The following is a 20,851-nucleotide window of genomic DNA, read 5'->3' as shown; positions in this document are numbered from 1 at the left end:
CATTGAGGGCCAAAACTACCATTCAACCCTCTTCTGTGAGACATGAAGTACTTGGACCAGGGAACCAGGAAAATAATTACAGAAAATTTGAACAGCATCAGTCGAGTTTCCCCAAGTAGGGCTTCCTACTCAAAAAAAAAAAAAGGCGGGGGGGGGGGTGGTACCATGAAAACAGTGGAGAGATTACTGGGCCCCAGGACCTCTCTACTGAGGTGACAACACTCTGTCCACATGTGTGTGTGTGGCAGGGGTAGGGGGCAGGGTGTCGCCTTACTCCTTGTCTTCCTCAGCTGGTGCCTTGTCATTAAAGACAGTGTGTGTAAACAGAGCCAGCGGCAGAGACATAGGAGGGTCCTGACAAGCATCATAGTCATAGCTGGTCATGGTCACAGGGCCATCTTTGAGCCCTGTAGGGGAAGCAGGGCCCATGGAATGCAGGTCATGAGTCCTGTTCTTCGGGTTGCAGTTGGGGACTCACGTAGAGGGAATCCCAGAGAAAGGAGCCAAGGGGGAAGCCGATCTGGGGCTTGAAGAGTGGTGAGGTGAAGTCCACGGTCCTCCTGACAAACTCCTGGTCTCCAGCACTTGGCCCGTAGGGGAAGAGAACACCTGGGTCAGTACAAAGAGGAGCAGGAAGTTCTCAAGGGCTCCAAAGTCATTAAGGCTGGTAGGGCATTTCACCTCCAAGAAGCCTTCCCTGATGACCCCATGGACTGTAGCCTGCCAGACTGCTCTGTCCATGGGATTTTCCGGGCAAGAACACTAGAGTGGGTTGCCATTTCCTACTCTAGGAGATCCCCCCAACCCAGGGATTGAACCAGAGTCTCTTGCATCTCCTGCATTGGCAGGCAGATTCTTTACCACTGAGCCACCTGGGAAGCCCTACACTGCTCTCCTGGCCTCCAGCAAATTTCTTCCTGACCCCAGCTGTGATGGCATCTACACCGTCTGTTATCTACAAGATTCCTTCCCACATCAGCCTAGCTTCTCAGCACTTTTCACCTTATTTCTGGTAACCCCAAATTCTTTGGGGATCTCCCCCCCCAGGTGACACTAGGACTGCTTTTCCTGTCCGTGCCTTTATTCCAGCTGTTAGGCCCTCCTGCCTGCATGGGGAACTTCCTCTCCCCAGTTCCTATTTACTCTTCCCAGGAAGCCTCCTCTTCACCTTGAATCCACCCCTGACATTCCCTCAGGGCCTTCCAATAAGTGCACCTAATATCCTGGGCTTGTTCCTCTAATGGCATCTACTGAGGCAGAAGATACGTCTCTCTCGAAACAGCCCAGTGGTCATTTCTGTATCTCTAGCACCTAGCCCAGCACCATCTGCAAAGCCGGCCCTCAGCCCCCAACTCTGATGCTCATTGTCCCCAGTAGGGCTCTTCTGATTTGAAACTACATAGTCTGTGAGCAAGCAGAATGAGACTAGGCACTCAGTTACCCATCCCTATCAGGGGGATAGGGAGAGCAGCTGGACTTCCCATGACCCAGATGGAGCAGTGGAGAGATCCACAGAACCCCCAACAACTCACAAGGGCCGTCATTGGTAGATACAATCCAGCTGCGACAACTACAACCACCACATCTAGCTCCATCCTCTCCCTCCCGGGGCGGAGAGGCTCTAGCTCCATGGAATCACTTGCCTTTCCCAGGGTTAACAGGGACTGGTGCAGCTGTGGAGTGGGTACCTGTAGAAGTCCCAGTAGTGGAGGTGGTAAGGGTCTGGGAGGTTGTTGAGGATACTGATGCTGTGCTTCCCCCGCTGTCTGCCCTCTGTGAGGTTGTGATTTTTCTTGGACAGGCAAGGAAATAAGACTGGAGTGGGTCTGACAGTCAGAGAGTAGTAGAATTTAAGAGTCAACAGACTTTAGGAGCTGGGAGAGACAGCTAGAAACCTGTGTTCTGGTCATCCCCAAACCACCCCCTGCAGAAAAGCAGTTATCTCCTGGGGTAGAGGGAATGGTGAGCCTGTCACCCTCCATACCTGCCACTGACTTCATCTTCTCATGGACCTGACTCCCAGCCTGGCAGTGCTAGCTCACCGTCCTCTCTCAGGCACTCCTCTGGGCTGAACTGAGCCAACTGGGCCACTGTAAGAGACCAAGACCCCAGAGTCCCCCCTACCTGATGTCTCAGCCTTCATGGTGGAGCCTGTGAACGTTGGAGAAGTGCTGGTAACAGACAGAGGAGTGGGGTGATTTGTGAGTCGGGTGGTGGAGCTCCAGGTGACTGCAGGGCCAGGGGCTGATTGAGAGAATGAAGAATTAGTGGTGCTTGTTATGGAAAGTGAGGTGCCAACTGAGGTTCCCAGGGTGGTGTCGTGGTGGGTTGGTGCTGTCCACAGTCCTGTGATAGTGGTAGTGTACTGAGTTGTGTGACTGTCCCTGGAAGGTGCTGGGGTGAAGGTTGTCACTACATCTGTGGTGGATGTACCGTGAGGAACATTTAGGGAGGTTGAGTGTCCACTTGGTTTGAATGAAGAAGTTGCAGATGAGGCTATTTTGATTGTGTTCATCATGGGGGAGAATAAATTCATGGTTTTGGATTCTTCTGTCGTCTGTGTGCCTTGTGTGGAAACTATTTGAGAAATAGCTGATGATTCTTGAGGAGAGATGCTGGTAGACAGTGGGGTTGACTGCCTTGTTGGGACTATTACAGTTTGTTGAGATGTGTGTCCACCTCCTATGGATGAAGGAGATACAGACGTGACCGTTTTGAAGGTTTGAGTCATATTGGAGCTTGTGCTGCTGACAAGAATACCCCCAGTTGTCTGTCCCTAGTGTCCAATGAGTCTGGGAAAATGCCACTGTTGTCAACTGAGAAAATGTGCTCAGATAGTGGTATGTGGTTAGTTCTTCCTGTTTACCTATTGTTGAGGCTTTAGATGTAACCCAAGAAATACTAGCGGGGGAGGTGGATGCTCTTTCTGCGATCAATGTACTGGCAGCTACTGGTGTTGACAATGGCTCTTTTTCTGACTGAGTTGTGTGGCTGTGACTGAAGGATGAAGAAGTGAGTGTTATTGTTTTATCTGGAGTCAGTGTCTCATGAGAAACATCTGTAGAGATTGAACTTTTAGTATAGGGCCATCCTGTGGTCTTTGTGTCTTTGCTTTGGTGAGGATGGAAAACCATAGATGTTTGTGGAGTTGAAGAACTGGTAGAGAATGGAGTAGATTGTACTGCTGACTGCCATGGTGTAGAAACTTTAGAAGTGAACGGAGAAGAACTTCCAGTTACAAAAGGGGATTTGTCTATTGTGTTTCTTACAGTGCTGTCTGTTGACCTTTTTGTTCCCAATATTTTTGATGTTGCTGTAGGTGTATGCCTCACATAGGGTGGGAATGAAGTGGTTGTTGTACCTGAAGGGGATGTCCTCTGGGAAGTGCCTTCTGTAGATTTGTGTGCACGTGTCGATGAAGAGCGAGTTGATGTTCTCACAGCTGTGATGGTGCTGGTTTGTGTTCCTCTGGTGGTTTTCATGCTTGGAGTCTGGTGGTTCTGAGAAGACACTGATGCTTTCCCAGTAGAAGTTGTGGAAGGGGGTAAGGTTGATTGTTTCTCTGGTCCAGTTGTCATTGATGCTGGATGGATATGTCTTGGTAGAGTTGGTGATGTGTTCCTTGGGTTTCCTACAGTGGTGTCTGCTGAGAGTTTTGTTCTCCATATTTTTGATGTTACTGTATGTGTATGCCTCACATACGGTGGGAATGAAGTGGTTGTTGCACCTGAAGGGGATGTCCTCTGGGAAGTGCCTTCTGTAGATTTGCGTGCATGTGTTGATGACGAGAGAGTTGATGTTCTCACAGCTGTGATGGTGGTGGTTTGTGTTCCTCTGGTGGTTTCCATGCTCAGAGTCTGGTGGTTCTGAGAAGATGCTGATGTGTCCCGAGTAGTGGAGCTGGAAGAAAATGCCTCTGATTGTCTCTTTCCTCCAGCTGCCATTGAGACTGCTGAGGTGACTGGATCAAAATTGCTAGTAACAGAAGGTGATATTTTCTTTGCCAACATCACTGAGGTTGTTCCCGTCATCAGTTCTGATGATGTGGGAGGTGAGTGGCTGATGCTGGAAGGAGACAGGTCCTCAGTAACACGGCTTGTCAGACAGTGTCCACTTGTTGAAGATGCCCACTGGGTTTGGGCAGTGCCTGTAAATATAAGATACAAGGACTCATGAGACAAGAGAGTTTCCTTCTGTGAAGTTGGAGAGTTTATAACACAATTATTTTTCACATGTAGCACTCTATATCACATGTAGCACTCAATATCAGTAGCAAAAGTTTTATGATTGCACAACTCAGTTTCTTAAGTAGTTTTTGTTTGTTCATTGATAAAAAAAAGTAGTGCAGCTCCATTTCCAGCAATATCTCCAGAAGAGATAAGCCTTTACAAAATCTGCAAACGCCAGATAATGTATAAGAAATGTTTTCTATAAATTGAGAATCTTCTACATAACCTGGAACCCTCAGTGAAAACATGGCCTAGAAAAACCAGAAAGAACCTTATCAGGACCTTCTTCAAAAAGCAAGAAAAGGGAAATATTATGAACTTGTGTATTTGAATACCTAACATGACTAGATATATGTACTGCTGACAGTACATGTCAATTACTTGTACTGTCTCACATGACTTTGTTTATCAGTATAAAGCATTTGGGAAGCCACCAGGGAAGCCCAAGAATACTGAAGTGGGTAGCCTATCCCTTCTCCAGCGGATCGTCCCGACCCAGGAATCTAACCAGGGTCTCCTGCATTACAGGCGAATTCTTTAACAACTGAGCTACCAGGGAAGCCCAAACCATTTGGGAGTGCACCTAATAATACAAGAGAATTTATGAGGACTCAAGTGTATAAGTGACTCCCTCTTCTCTGGAATAATTTTTTTTTGTGGGGGGGGAGGACTCTCTTATATTCAGATATATATTTTTTATTTCATTTTACTGTCATCTTTTTGGGTGGTCCCTCTACCTACAATCCAGAATTTTCCCCACTTTTCTTTTTAACTGGGAGTAATATGAGTTCTGGTTGTTTGTAAAATCATGTGGGAGGTCCTGAAAACAGACCAACCTCAGCAAGCTGTTTTAACAAACCTCAGCAAGCTGTTTCTCAAGGCACCATTCGCTTACAATTGCCAGCAGGCTGGCAAATAGGTGAGGCACAGAGCCCACCGGACCTGGAGCCTAAGCTACTTTTAGATACATTCCTGTTACTTTCTTTTTCAATCAGAAGGGGGAAAAATCAATGTAATAATAATGAATATGTAATAATGAACCCACCTTTGATTGCATTAGTCCAACATAGTCATAAAATATACCTTTTAATTTTTTTTTTTTTTTAATCAGAGGAAGAAGCCCAGAAAGAAAAAGTGCCTAGGGCCCATAGAAGTCATTGGATGGCTCTTTTTATAGATGCTCTCAACAAAAATCTAGACCCAGTGTTAAAGAGAGAGGTATAATAGTAGCAGTTTATTGATGACAATCTAATTTCATTTTATATTTTACATTAGTTCAGGTATATTATCTGATTTTTTCTCCCAAACTACCTTTAACTTAAAAAAAATCTCTTTAAAAAAACACAGAGCTAACATCTTTGTGATTCAACCCTTAGGTTGACACTGAATTTTTTCCAATACAATTTGTTGTATACAACAATGAATCCAGTTTTAGTAAATTTGCAGTATTTAGTTCTTTACAGGAATACCTTTCTCATTTATCAGGAGATGTTCTCTTAGGTAATATGAACATTAAGGCTAAGACACTACTCTTTCTTTGAAATGAGCTCTTTTCTCCAAGGTGAAAGTAGCCAGTTTTTTTTTTAATTAATTAACTTTTTTATTGAAGGATAATTGCTTTACAGAATTTTGTTGTTTTCTGTCAAACCTCAACATGAATCAGCCATAGATATCTATATATATCCTCTCCCTTTTGAATAGCTGTTTTTTGAAATACTTAGCGAAGGGGGGGATATTTCATGATTAGCCAGATTCAACACACTCGGAGCATTAATAAGGTTAACATCTAGAAGAAAGTGCTCCTCTAGGTGGCTGAGGGCTCTGACATTCATTCAAGTCCTAAAAAGTAATTTTGTCAACTGTGAATGTGTGTTGTGCTCAGTCACTCAGTTGTGTCTGACTCTTGCAACACCATAGTGGTAGCCTGCAAGTTTCCTCTATCCAAGGGATTCTCCAGGCAAGAATACTGGAGTGGGTTGCCACTCCCTTCTCCAGGAGATCTTCCCCATCCAGGGATCAGATCTGAGTCTCCAGGGTCTCCTGCACTGGCAGGCGGATTCTTTACCACTGATCCACCTGGGAATTTGTCAACTATCTACACTAATTTTTAAAAAATCCTATAAAGGGAGTGTGCTTTTGAAATGAAAAAGCATCATCGGTTTTTCCCAAAAAATTTGAATAAAATCAAATTTTAATATTTTTTATTTGAAAGGGCCAGTCTTCTTGCTAAAGTTATCAAATGCTCCTTCCCTTAAGAGTGCACTGAGAGACAAAAAGATGAAGACAAGTTCCTTCACCGTGGAGAGTAAATAGTATCCTTACAGGAGGAAAGCATTCAGTCTCAAGCTGTGGTGTGCATTCCTAGGTTGCCAGGCATCACCAAGGCTAAATGAACCCAGGTTAGGTCTGGTCAATAAAACTTGTACCAGGTCAGAGGTTTAGACATGCTTGGAGGGAGGCTTAGAAAAATGCTACAATAAAGACTAAAGGATGGAGGAGCAGGATTCCCGCAGAGTAAGGTGGCCTGATCAGGGCTGCTTCAAACAGTTAAGAAAAAAAAAATCTCAAGAATATAACAACTTATGAGGAAGAAGGCAGTATTAGACTAGAGAAGTGACCAGACTATTTTAAACTCCATGGTGTAAAGGCGTGTTAACTCTTTCAACCGAATTATAGCATTTTTTAAAAAAGCAAATTAAATTTCTACCTTTTGTAATTTTTATTTTTACATTTCTCCCAATTTAGCAGAAACCTCATGAGTAAGTACACGTACTCTAGCCCTGGCCACATCATAACATGCTGCTGCTGCTGCTGCTGCTAAGTCGCTTCAGTAGTGTCCGACCCTGTGCAACCCCATAGATGGCAGCCCACCAGGCTCCGCCGTCCCTGGGATTCTCCAGGCAAGAACACTGGAGTGGGTTGTCATTTCCTTCTCCAATGCATGAAAGGGAAAAGTGAAAGTGAAGTCGCTCAGTCATGTCCGACTCGTAGCGACCCCATGGACTGCAGCCCACCAGGCTCCTCCGTCCATGGGATCTTCCAGGCAAGAGTACTGGAGTGGGGTGCCACTGCCTTCTCCATCATAACATAATATTAACCTAATTGATCATGGCTAGTTTTTTTTTTTAGTTTATTTACCAGGCAGAATGTTTAAATTTCAACCTGTTTTCTTTTAAATATTTGGCTGCACTCACACTAGCTACAGAAAAAGCCTCAGACAGCCAGGGGTGTGTACCATCCTCATGAATTTTATCTTTAAGGTCCACAAGTCTTCAAAACCAAAAAGAAACCAAGAAACCTCGAGTCTTTATTTTCCTCCCCCAGGAATATACTTTTTTTGGTTTCTATTAGCTCCCTTGCTGTTCTCAAAAAAAAATTTTAACCTCTGTGCTCACAACTAGTTGGAGGGATGTAGTTCACAGTGAGACAAACTTCTAAAGAAGAATATAGGTTTGAGTGCCATTCCTGGAGTTGACCACAACTTCACCACTTTCTCTTCTTAAGAAAGCAATTTGACGGATAAACTAGGTCCTACTGTATAGTAAATGGAAGTATATTCAATATCCTGTGATAACCATAATGGCAAAGGATATATATGTATAGCTGAGGCACTTTGCGTTACAGCAGAAATTAATACAACATCGTTAAGTCCACCATACTTCAATAAAATTTTGACTTCCAAGTGAGTGAGAGTGACTATGAATCATCTCTAATTAATTAAAAAGTGACTCACCTGTAGCTCTAATTTGTTGAAAGTGACTCACCTACTATTTACTGATAGTAATTAATTACAGGTGACATGCTTCTAAGCTGGTATGGATAAATGCACGGATTGAGCTGCAGACCTGTGTTAGAAAGTCCTTGGGTTTCTACTTCACCCAAAATGACTCCGCTTCAATTTTATTTTTTTTCAGTTACACAAGTATTTATTAAGCACTTATCTGAGCAATCTGCTTCAACTTTAAAAGGGGACTTCTTTTATTCAGAATAATGAGTAGATTGTTTATAGGACTCCATATTCTATACTTGCTCTCTCCTCAGTAAATTTGCAAAACTTGGTTTCTCTAGTTCAGATTGGAAAACATACACTCTGCAATTATTATCAGACATTATATTTCCCTAAGAACATAAATAAAAGCAATGCTCTGTCATCTAGCTTTGAGTCACCAGAGAGACGCTATTTACATACCAAACTTACTAAACTTATTATAGATTCTCAGCAATCAAACCTTTTCAGAACCCGCATCACCTCTGTTAAAATCAATATCAGTAGCAAAAGTTTTATGATTGCACAACTCAGTTTCTTAAGTAGTTTTTGTTTGTTCATTGATAAAAAAAAGTAGTGCAGCTCCATTTCCAGCAATATCTCCAGAAGAGATAAGCCTTTACAAAATCTGCAAACGCCAGATAATGTATAAGAAATGTTTTCTATAAATTGAGAATCTTCTACATAACCTGGAACCCTCAGTGAAAACATGGCCTAGAAAAACCAGAAAGAAAAAAAAGAAAAAGAAAGCTGAATGAACAATATAATTAAGAACAGAGTTTAGTGATAGAAAAACAGTTGAAAACAGAATTAATAAGGCCAAAACTTGGGTTTTTGGAAGACAAAATAAACACACTCCTAGCAGAAGGAAAGAAATAATAAAGACCAGAGCAAACATGAATAAATAGTGAATAGAAAAACAATAGAGAGAATTAATTAAACTAAAAGTTGGTTCTTTGGAAAGATCCAACATTGATAAACTTTCACCTAGACAGACTAAAGGAAAAAAAGAAAGAAGACTCAAATTACTAAAACTAGAAATAAGAATGGGGGCATTATTACCAATTCTACAGAAATTTGAAGGACTGTAAGAGATTACTACGAACAATTATACACCAACAAATTGGACAACCTAGATAAAATGATTAATGTGTCTCCTAGAAACACAAAATCTACCAAGACTAAATTATGGACAAATAGAAAATCTAAATAGACCTTCTTGTAAGGAGACTGAACCAACAAAGAAAAGCACTGGGCCTGATGGCTTCACTAGTGAATTCTACCAAACACTTGAAGAAGAAGTAACACCAATCCTTCTCAAACTTTTCCAATAATTTGAAGAGGAAGGAGCACTTTCTAACTCATTCTTTTAAGCCAGCATTACCTTGATACCAAACCCAGGCAAAGACACTATAGGAAAAGAAAATGATATCCCTTATGACAATATTCCTTATGAACATTGATGAAAAAATCCTCAACAAAACGATAGCAAGCTGAATTCAGCAGTGTATTAAAAGGATTATACACCATGACCAAATGAGATTTATTTCTGAAATGCAATATTGATTCAACACAAAAAACTTGATCAGTGTGATATATCATATTAACAAAATGAAGGGGGGAAATGACATGATCACCTAAACTGATGCAGAAAAAGCATTTGATAAAATTTGACACCCTTTCATGATAAAAAGCCTCAACAAACTAGAAGTAGAGGGAAACTACATGGATATAACGAAAGTCATATATGAAAATGCCATAGCAAATATCATACTCAATGGTGAAATCCTGCAAACTTTTTCTCTAAGATCAGGAACAAGGCAAGGGTGCCTGTTTTTGCCACTTCTATTCATCACAGTACTGGATATTAGTATTAGTCACTTAGTTGTGTCTGACTCTTTTCAACCCCATGGACTGTAGCCCTCTAGGCTCCTCTGTTCATGGGATTGTTCAGGCAAGAATACTAGAGCTGGTTGCCATTCCCTTCTCCAGGGGATCTTCCTGACCCAGAGATCAAATCTGGGTCTCCTGTATTGCAGGTGGATTCTTTACCATTTGAACCACCAAGGAAGCTATATAATACAAAAAAGTATAGCCCAAAGGTCAAGCAATACAAAATTTAATAAATATTGAGAAGAATCTAACAGTTAATAGAATAAAATTCTAGCCAGCATCTACTTTTGTGTAAGTAAAAGATTATCATATGGAAAACTTGTTCTATTAAAAGTATCTTCTAGAAAGGGAAGAAATTATAAAGAAACAGACTATGTTAGAGATCTAGTTAAGTGCCTTCCTTTTACAAATTAGAGACTGAGACTCAATAAGTTACTTGTCCAAGATAAGTACTGGGAGTTCCAGCCAAATCAATTACACAAGAAAAAAATAAATAAAAGTCATCCAAATTGGAACGAGAAAGAACTAAAATTATCCCTGTTTGCAGATGAAGATGTGAGATGATTGGAACTCTTGTTCTCTGTTGGTGGGAACATAAAATGGTATAGTCAGTATGGCAGGAACAGTATGGCAGTTCCTTAAAAAAAATGAAAATAGAATTACCATATGATCCAGTAAGTAAGTCCTATACATCAGCAAAAAAAACCAGTTTTTTGTGGTAGTGTTTTTGTTAGTGACAAATATAAAGTACCTAAGAATAAATCTAACAAATGATGCGGCTAATCTTTATGGACAAAGTTAAATGATATTGAAATATATTAAAGAAGACATTATATAAAAATTGTAAAATATAAATCTTTGAAAGACCAAACCCCATAATCTTACTACCCAAATAATCACATTGTTATGTGTCCTTCTATAATTTTTCTTATGCTTTAAAAAATACATAGTTACCTAGTATATATAACTTTGCATTCTTTTAAAAAATTTTATCTGATATAATAAGCACTTCTTCATGCTTTTATTCTTTGTACAGATACCCTGAAGAAAGACAGACCTTTTCTATCTTGGATGGCAGTTCTTTGTCTTCCTCCGTTTGTAGGCCTGGAAGAACTTGCTCAGGGGGATTGGGCCAGCTAATGTCAACAGCAAGATCTTGGATGTCGTAGGTAAACACCACTGACTAGGCTCTGGAGGCTTCCCTTTACTAACAAAGCCACTCCCTCAACCTGAATACTTGCATTATTACCATTCCCATCTCCCTACAAACAGCAGCAGCACTGAGGCAGGTCTCTCTCCTAGAGCACTTCCTCCATTGTGTCCTGCTATAACCACCTCTCTGTGAAATAATGGGAGCTCAAGGATCATGTACCCTTTGCTTGCAAGTTTTTCCTTACTAAACCTTACTTTATGTTCTTTCCATGTGTTGCTAGTGTGTTGAGGGTGGAGGGGGAGGGAAGAGAGAGAGAGAGTCTGTGTCCCTTGTGGGACACTGGACATCATTTTTACATCAACTAATATTCCCATATTAACTTATTGTTGGACACTTAGCCTGTTTCCAGTTTATTGCTATTATAAACAAAGTTTTGATGACTATCTTTCTGAATGATATTTTGTTTTGTTTTCTTTATTCAGCTCATTTCCTCAACATAAATTTTTGTAAGCAGAATGACTGGTTAATGCTTATAAAAGTCTTCATGTCATTAATGAAAGCTGAAAGAGTTAGTCACTCAGTTGTGTCTAACTCTTTGCAACCCCAAGGACTGTAGCCTTCCAGATTCCTCTGTCCATGGAATTCTCCAGGCATGAATACTGGAGTGGGTAATCATTTCCTTCTCCAGGGGATCTTCCAGACCCAAGAATTGAACCCGGGGTCTCCTGCGTTGCAGGCAGATTCTTTACCATCTGAGCCACCACGGAAGCCTCATGTCATTAATACATACTGCCAAATTTCTTTGCAGAAAATTCATGCCAAACTACAGTCCCATTGACAGTAGATGAGCGAGAATGGCCCAATATCTTCTTCCTTTGAGAAAAATCTTGTCAAACAGGGCTGTGTCCTTTTGAATCTTTAGAGAACTTGCTAACTATGAGGTGAGTTGATTAGGGTCTCCTGCTCCAGTGTATCACCCACAAAGTTTCAGTATTCTGCTCTTATTTCCTGATTTGTGGGGATCTTCGCCAGCTGTGCCTAGGGCGGTGGAGAGCCAAGGAAATCACCCAACAGCCAGATTCACCTTGAAGAGAAAATTGACTCACCGATGGGCAGCAGTGCCCTGAAAGGTGTGTAGAAGTTGGAGGAAAGAGACAGAACCATTCGCCTTGCCATCCTGTGCAGGGAGCCCAGGCCATTTGTGCGTGTGTCAGTCTCAGAATGGGCACAGCCCCCATGCTCATGTGGATGCAGCCACGGTCCCTCTCACAGAGGAGGAACAAGGACGTATGACTTGTTGCTCACAGAGAGCTGTCTACGCTTCCCAAGTCAAGGATGAGGATGTTGTCCTCTCAGACATTCTTGGTGACTAAAGGCTTCCAGATGTTCAAGCTGGTTTTAGAAAAGGCAGAGGAACCAGAGATCAAATTGCCAACATCTGCTGGATCATCAAAAAAGCAAGAGAGTTCCAGAAAAACATCTATTTCTTCTTTATTGACTATGCCAAAGCCTTTGACAATGTGGATCACTATAAACTGTGGAAAATTCTTAAAGAGATGGGAATACCAGACCATCTGATCCGTCTCTTGAGAAACCTGTATGCAGGTCAGGAAGCAACAGTTAAAACCAGACATGGAAAGAGGGACTGGTTCCAAATAGGAAAAGGAGTACATCAAGGCTATATATTGTCACCCTGCTTATTTAACTTGCATGCAGAGTACATCATGAGAAACGCTGGACCGGAAGAAGCACAAGCTGGAATCAAGATTGCTGGGAGAAATATCAATAACCTCAGATATGCAGATGACACCACCCTTATGGCAGAAAGTGAAGAGGAACTAAAGAGCCTCTTGACGAAAGTGAAAAAGGAGAGTGAAAAAGTTGGCTTAAAGCTCAACATTCAGAAAACTAAGATCATGGCATCTGGTCCCATCACGTCATGGGAAATAGATGGGGAAACAGTGGAAACAGTGCCAGACTTTATTTTTCTGGGCTCCAAAATCACTGCAGATGTTGACTGCAGCCATGAGATTAAAAGACGCTTACTCCTTGGAAGGAAAGTTATGACCAACCTAGATAGCATATTAAAAAGCAGAGGCATTCCTTTGCCAACAAAGGTCCATCTAGTCAAGGCTATTGTTTTTCCTGTGGTCATGTATGGATGTGAGAGTTGGACAGTGAAGAAAGCTGAGCGCCAAAGAATTGATGCTTTTGAACTGTGGTGTTGGAGAAGACTCTTGAGAATATTTGGACTGCAAGGAGATCCAACCAGTCCATCCTAAAGGAGATCAGTCCTGGGTGTTCATTGGGGACTGATGTTGAAGCTGAAACTCCAATACTTTGGCCACCTCATGCGAAGAGTTGACTCATTGGAAAAGATCCTGATGCTGGGAAGGATTGGGGGCAGGAGGAGAAGGGGACAACAGAGGATGAGATGGCTGGATGGCATCACCGACTCAATGGACATGAGTTTGGATAAACTCCGGGAGTTGGTGATGGACAGGGAGGCCTGGCGTGCTGCGATTCATGAGGTTGCAGAGAGTCAGACACGACTGAGCGACTGAACTGAACTGAAACGCTGAAATTTCTGAGAGCTTTCTTTGTTGTGGTTAATTTCAGGCTTCTGCCCCTCTGTGGTCAGGATTCGATAGCTGAAGACTTTCCAAAGCTGTCCCTCAGAGATGATAGGTTGGTGTTAGATGAAGGATGTGAAGGCCACTGGAGTCCCTGCTCTAGGAACTGTGACAATGGAACTGGTGGCTGTGGTCTGTGTTCCTGCTGTTATTTTAGAGGAAACAAACTGTGACCACTGTTGTGTCTGCTGGGTATTTTTCCTTCACTGTTCCTAGAATTCAAGTTGAGGAAAGATGCTAATTCCAAATGCCCTTAGGATAACTGATCTCATGATAGAGCCAGTACCTGGAATGATGGCTAGCATACAGGAATTACTTCACAGACATCTGTTGAAAGGATGAACTCAAGATATCCTCATCCCCTGGTTGGTTCCTTCAGCTGAGGTTGGAGAGAGGGTGAAATGGCACCTATTTCTCCTGTGACTGTCACAGTGGTCCAGGAGCCAGGAGGAGAACAATACAATGGCCGCAGTCTGGGAAGTGTGCACACGGCTGTGGCAAAAGGTAGCCAGACTCCTGAGGCTTCCCTAGGCTAGGAAGGTGTGCCTGCCTCAGTGGGGGTCAGGGAGAGATGAGCTCCAAGACCAAGATGGTGGAAGCTGGAGATGGGGGCATTGGGGAAAAGGAAATTTGGAGTGGTGCTGGTAAGCTGATGGTCAAAGCTGGATTGTGACACTTTTTGACTTGGTTCCAGAGCTTCTGGGATTATCATCAAGGTAACTTTGGTATTGCCACACCAGATGCTGGGAAACATTAAATTAAATAACTTGTGGTGATATCCAAGGTGAAGAAATGGTGGTCGATAGGCATTGTTTGGGATATGACTTCATTGAGTATAGTTGGAAAGGAGAGACAAAGTTCTTGCTTTGAAGCCAGCTATAAAGATGAATTCTAAATGATTTTATTTGATGTTATTGACCTAATTTTTTTTCAGTCAGCTCTAAGAAGGTGGCTCCATTTACTGATGAGGAAAAGGAAGAAAGGCTTAAGAAATCTGTAACAACATCAGTGATTTTTCCATTGTCCTGGTTCCCTCAGAACACAGGTCAGCTGGTCTTTGACTTGAAGGAGTAGAGAATGAAGTGGGAAAATGATATGGTAATAGCTATTATGATTCAGTGTTTGATTGGTTGTTTTAGCTGTGATTCCAGACAAACTGTGGTACCTCTGATGCCCCCAAACAAGGTCCTTTCTGAGGCTGACAGGGACAAGTCAACAGAGACAAGGCCACAGAGTAGTTAAGAGTGTGGGTTCCACAGATTCACAGACACAGAAAACAAACTTATGGTCTTTATAGGGGAAGAGGGGAGGGATAAATTAGGAATCCAGGATTAACAGATACACACTGGTGGTGGTTTAGTGGCTAAGTTGTGTCCGACTATTGCGACCCCGTGGACTGTAGCCCATCAGGCTCCTTGCCCATGAGATTTTTCAGGCAAGAATACTGGAGTGGGTTGCCATTTCCTTCTCCAGGGGATCTTCTGGACCCGGGAATCGAACCTGGTTCTCCTGCATTGCAGGCGGACTCCTGCATTGCAGGCAGATTCTTTACTTACTGACTGAGCAAAGACTGAGAGAAGCCCAACAGACACACCCTTAGTTCAGTTCAGTTCAGTTGCTCAGTTGTGTCCAATTCTTTGCGACCTGATGGACTCCATCATGCCAGGCCTCCCTCCATCACCAACTCCTGGAGTTTACCCAAACTCATGTCCATTGAGTCGGTGATGCCATCCAATCATCTCATCCTCTGTCATCCCCTTCTGCTCCCGCCTTCAATCTTTCCCAGCACCAGGGTCTTTTCCAATGAGTCAGTTCTTCATATCAGGTGGCCAAAGTATTGGAGTTTCAGCTTCAGCATCAGTCCTTCCAATGAATATTCAGGACTGATTTCCTTTAGGATGGACTGGTTGGATCTCCTTGCAGTCCAAGTATTCTCAAGAGTCTTCTCCAACACCACAGTTCAAAAACATCAGTTATTCGGCGCTCAGCTTTCTTTACAGTCCAACTCTCACATCCATACATGACTACTGGAAAAACCATAGCTTTGACTAGATGGACAGATACACACTACTACATACAAAATAGATAAACAACTAGATCCCTCTGAGTAGCACAGGAAATTATGGTCAATGATCTTGCAATTAACCATAATGGAAAAGAACATGAATATATATTCTTTATATAACTGAATCACTTTGCTGTATACCAGAAACTAACACAACATTGTAGATCACCTATACTTCAATTTTTTTTTTTTCAAATTTTTTTTTTAAAAAGTGTCAGTTTCAGAGTTGAACTAACCAACATTCACAGTATGACTTGGGCAAGTTACTTGACCTCTCTGAGTCTTGAGGTCCTTATCTATAAAAGTGGGATGAGGGTAGATGCTAGTAATACCAGGGGGTACTGTATGGAAAATAGTTAGCCCAGTATCTAAACTTAATAAAAGGCACTCTGCACTGCCTGCTGTCTTGGTCTCTACAAAGTCCTGCATGCGTACTCAGTCGCTTCAGTCATGTCTGACTCTTTTAAACCCCATGGACTGTAGCCCATCAGGCTCTTCTGTCCATGGGATTTTCCAGGCAAGAATACTGGAATGGGTTGCCATGCTCTTCTCCAGGGGATCTTTCTGACCCAGGGATCGAACCCACATCTCTTGTGTCTCCTGCATCGGCAGGAGGGTTCTTTACCACTGGTGCCACCTGGGAAGCCCTGAGAGCCTGGCAAAGGCAGCAGTCCTTGTGACCGTGTCCTTATTAGGGCAGAAGGTCTACCTGCTGATGATTTTACAATTACCCACTCCCTTCCCAGATCTTTGCTGCTACCACCAGACCATGCCATAGCACTTTCTGCTGGGACTCCTACCACCAGTTTCTAACTGGTTTCCGACTCATCCTTGCCCCCTTCCAATCCATTTCCCTCCAGGAATCCAGAGCAGCCATTCCAAAGTTCAAACCTGATCATATCACTGCTTTACCTATAACCCTGTGCTGTCTGCCCATCTTTTGCTAAGTGCTAAGTCGCCTCAGTCATGCCCAACTCTTTGTGACCCTATGGACTGTAGCCTGCCAGGCTATGCTGTCCATGGGATTCTCCAGGCAAGAATACTGGGGTGGATTGCCATGCCTTCCACCAAGGGATCTTCCCGACACAGGGATTGAACCCTAATCTCTTACGTCTCCTGCATTGGCAGGCGGAATCTTTACCACCGGCGCCACTAGGGAATCCCATGTCTGTCCATCTTAGTTCCTTAAAATCCACAATCCATTTCACCGTTTACAAGGTCTTACCTCATCGGGATCTGCCTACCTCTTTCAAGTACTCCTAAGGGCCAAGGTCTTTCCTTACTCTGTACATCTTCCCCTGCCTGGCTCATGCTCCCTCCCCCTCCTCTACCCCCCCTCCCCTCCCACAATTTCCACCTCATTTTATTACTTAAACTTGGGTCTCAGCTCATATGCACAGCACTTCCTCAGAGAGGCCTTCATGGACTTATTAATCTAAATGAAGTTTCCCTACTTTGCTCTCATCATAATACTTGTTCAACATAACACCACATTTGAGGAATTTTTCTGTAATTTTTTCATAACTCTCTGCACACTAGATCTTAGCTCCAGGAGGCTAGGCCTTGGCTGTTTCATTCTTCTCTATGTTCACACAGCGATGCCCTAGAACAACGTCAGGCACAACTCCTTAAATAGTTGTTTAACTAACAAATGTATGAATGAATGAATGAACAAATGAATATCTCAGCATGAGGCGTGGGTGCTTCTGTTCATCCTCCATTGATGAGCAGGGCTGGTTTACAGAGCTTGTGTGTCACAATACTAATGCAGTGGCCCACCTTCTAGGCCCAGCTCCCCGATTTATGGACTGCATGACCTCACACAAGCTTTGGAGGCAGAAACCATGACTTCATTATCCTTGTTTCTAGAACATTTGGCATGAGTCAAAATGCAGCAAGTGAATGAGTAACTCCTCACTCTTTTCTGTTCTGAATTCCCCCAAACCCACTATCAAATTCAAGCTGAAATTTTAGTTGAGGGCTTCTATACAAATCAGAGATGTCTATGCAGACCTTAAAAGTGCACATGTGGAGAATCTGGCTTCCTGTTGCACAAGCCAGTGCCCTCCATAGGAGCATGGCCATGACTCTGGAGGCTGCATGTGCAAACACAGACACCTAGTTTCCAGACCCACTTTGGAATCTCAAGGAAAATGTTGAGTATTTAAAGTTCTATGAAATGCCAAAAATGGAGTTCATTTCAACTCAGCTCTTTAATGCTGTACTGGGAATGAGGACACAACGGTGAGCAGGTGTCTGCTTGCCATGAATCAGCCTAGTAGAGTGTGAAAGGTGGGAACTAGAAGGACAGATGACCTGGAAAGTCTGCAGTCCTATCCTTGGGAGAGATGGCTTGGCGGGCTCCATCAGTGCCTCTCTGAAGCATTCAGAGGTGTCACAAAACCAGAGAACAGACATGGTAGCAAACCACTTGTTTGAGCACATAAAAGGCCAACTGTTTCTTGGCCTCTCCTGGCAAGGGAGACATAAATTACTGGTATGTCAAACTCTGCGACAACAGCCACTGCATCTGGAACAGAGCCCAGTAACCAAGGGTGTAGAGGAGCTTGCTGTGCAAGGAACTGTGCAGCCGCCATGTCCGGGAGCGGGGCGTCTGGCCCATGGCAGAGCTGCATTCAGCATCAGTTCATGCAAGAAGCCACATTCTCTCTCTTTTTTTTTTTCAGTGTACTGTGTCATTTGGTTTTTGTTTGTTCGTTCATTTTTTTTAACTTTTTATTTCGTATTGGGGTATATAGCCAATGAGAACTGACTCATTGGAAAAGACCCTGATGCTGGGAAAGATTGAAGGCAGGAGGAGAAGGGGATGGCAGAGGATGAGATGGTTGGATGGTATCACTGACTCAATGGACATGAGTTTGAGCAAGCTCTGTGAGTTGGTGATGGACAGGGAACCCTGGTGTGCTTCAGTCCATGGGGTTGTAAAGAATCAGACACAACTGAGCAACTGAACTGATACAGCCAATTAACAGTGTTGTGATAGTTTCAGGAGAACTGCGAAGGGACTCAGCCATACATATACATGTATTCATTTTCCTCCAAATTCCGCTCCCATCCAAGCTGGCACATAATGTTGAGCAGAGTTCCATGTACTATACAACAGGTACTTGTTGGTTAACCATTTAAAATATAGTAGTGTTTTTAAGCAGTGTTCCCTAACTATCCCTTCCCCTCTGGCAATTGTAAGTTCGTTTTCTGTGTCTCTTTCTGTTTTGTAAGGTCATTTGTATCATTTCTTTTTAGATTCTATATCTGAGGGATGTCATATGTTATCTCTCATTCTCTGTCTGACTTACTTCACTCAATATGACACTTTCTAGGTCCATCCCTGTTACTACAAATGGCATTATTTCATTCTTTTAATAGCCAAGTAATATTCCATTGTATATAAGTATCACATCTTCTTTACCCATTCTTCTGTTGATGGACATTTAGTTTGCTTCCATGTCTTGGCTATTGTAAACAGTGTTGCAATGAACATTGGGGTGCACGTATCTTTTCGGGCCATGTTTTTTTCTGGATATATGCCCAAGAGTAGGATTGTAGGGTCGTATGTTAACTCTATTTTTAGTTTTTTAAGGAGCTTCCACACTGCTCTCCATAGTGGCTGTACCAATTTACATTCCCACCAATAGGGTACGAGGGTTCTCTTCTCTCCACACCCTCTCCAGCATTGATTGTGGATTTTTTAATGATAACCAGTGTGGCTGGTGTGAGGTGATATCTCACTGTGGTTTTGATTCACATTTCTCTGATAATTAGCGATGTTGAGCATCTTTTCATGTGCCTATTCGCCATCTGTATGTCTTCTTTGGAGAAGTATCTACTTAGGTCTTCTGGCCATTTTTTGAGTGGGTTGTTTCTTATTATTATGTTAAGTGTCATGACTGTTTGTAAATTTTGGAGACTAATCCCTTATCGGTCACATCATTTGCAAATATTTTCTCCCAATCTGTGGGTTGTCTCTTTGCTCTGTTTATTGTTTCCTTTGCTGTGCAAAAGCTTTTGAGTTTAAATAGATCCCATTTGTTTATTTTTTGTTTTTATTTCTATTATTCTAGGAGGTGGATCGAAAAAGATGTTGCTGTGATTTATATCAGAGAGTGTTCTGCCTATGTTTTTTTTTTCCTCTAGGAGTTTTTTAATGCCCAGTCTCACATTTAGGTCTTTAATCTATTTTGAGCTTATTTTTGTGTATGGAGTTAAAGAATGATCTATTTTCACTTTTTTACATGTAAGAAGCCACATTCTGAACAAACCAAGTGGACACTTGCAAACCTACAGGAAAATGGGAGGTGTTTTTTAAAGAGATCAAAGATCTTTTGGATGAATGGGAATGTCTCAAAGACAACAGAAATGTCCTTTCCATTCTGCCTCTATCACCCTCCTGCCCTAGTCTCCCAGCTCTAAAATGCAGTGATCCCGAAATAATGCCATTTGCAGCAACATGAATGGACCTAGAGATTATCATACTAAATGAAATAAATCAGACACAGACAAATATCACATGATACCACTTACATGTGGAATCTAAAAAATAATACAAATGAACCTGTATACAAGACAGAAATAGACGCAAAGACATAGAAAACAAACTTACAGTTACCAAAGGGGAAATGAGGGGCAGCAATAAACTAGGAGTATGGGGTTAATAAATATGCACCACTATATACAAAACAGATAAACAAGGACCTACTGTAAAGCACATAGAACTATATTCAATATCTTATAGTAACCTATAATGGAAAAAAATCTGAAGCTGTACACTTGAAACTAACACAGTATTGTAAATCAACTATAGTTTAATACATTTTAAAATAAAATAAAAATGCAGTGGTCCCTCTCTCTCTTCTGCTTTGTACTGTGTCTGTGTGTGCTAAGTCACTTCAGTCATGTCTAGCTCTTTACAACCCTATGGATTGTAGCCCGCCAGGATCCTCTGTCCATGGGATTCTGCAGGTAAGAATACTGGAGTGGGTTGTCATGCTCTCCTTCAGGGGATCTTCCAGACCCAGGGATCGAATCTATGTCTATGTCTCCTGTACTGGCAGGCGGGTTCTTTACCACTAGCACCACTTGGGAGGCCCCTGC

The 20,851-nt window shown here is 42.4% G+C and overlaps 1 protein-coding gene across 1 annotated transcript in view; it reads right to left on the bottom strand.

Moving 5' to 3' along the window:
* The window catches only part of MUC4 (mucin 4, cell surface associated), a 53,174-nt gene that overhangs the window by 23,619 nt on the left and 8,704 nt on the right, over window positions 1-20,851 (bottom strand). Inside the window, 5 exon segments of the mRNA XM_081573659.1 lie at window positions 479-609; window positions 1,644-1,792; window positions 2,043-2,151; window positions 2,434-2,682; window positions 3,158-4,147. Coding sequence (XP_081429785.1) covers window positions 479-609; window positions 1,644-1,792; window positions 2,043-2,151; window positions 2,434-2,682; window positions 3,158-4,147 — 1,628 coding nt within the window.

Source organism: Giraffa tippelskirchi, chromosome 2, assembly GCF_054371585.1.
Source record: "Giraffa tippelskirchi isolate mGirTip1 chromosome 2, T2T-mGirTip1v1.2.pri, whole genome shotgun sequence".
NCBI classification, from domain to species: Eukaryota; Metazoa; Chordata; class Mammalia; order Artiodactyla; family Giraffidae; genus Giraffa; species Giraffa tippelskirchi.
The sequence above is the reverse complement of the archived record's forward strand: the minus strand, read 5'-3'. Positions and strand labels throughout refer to the sequence as shown.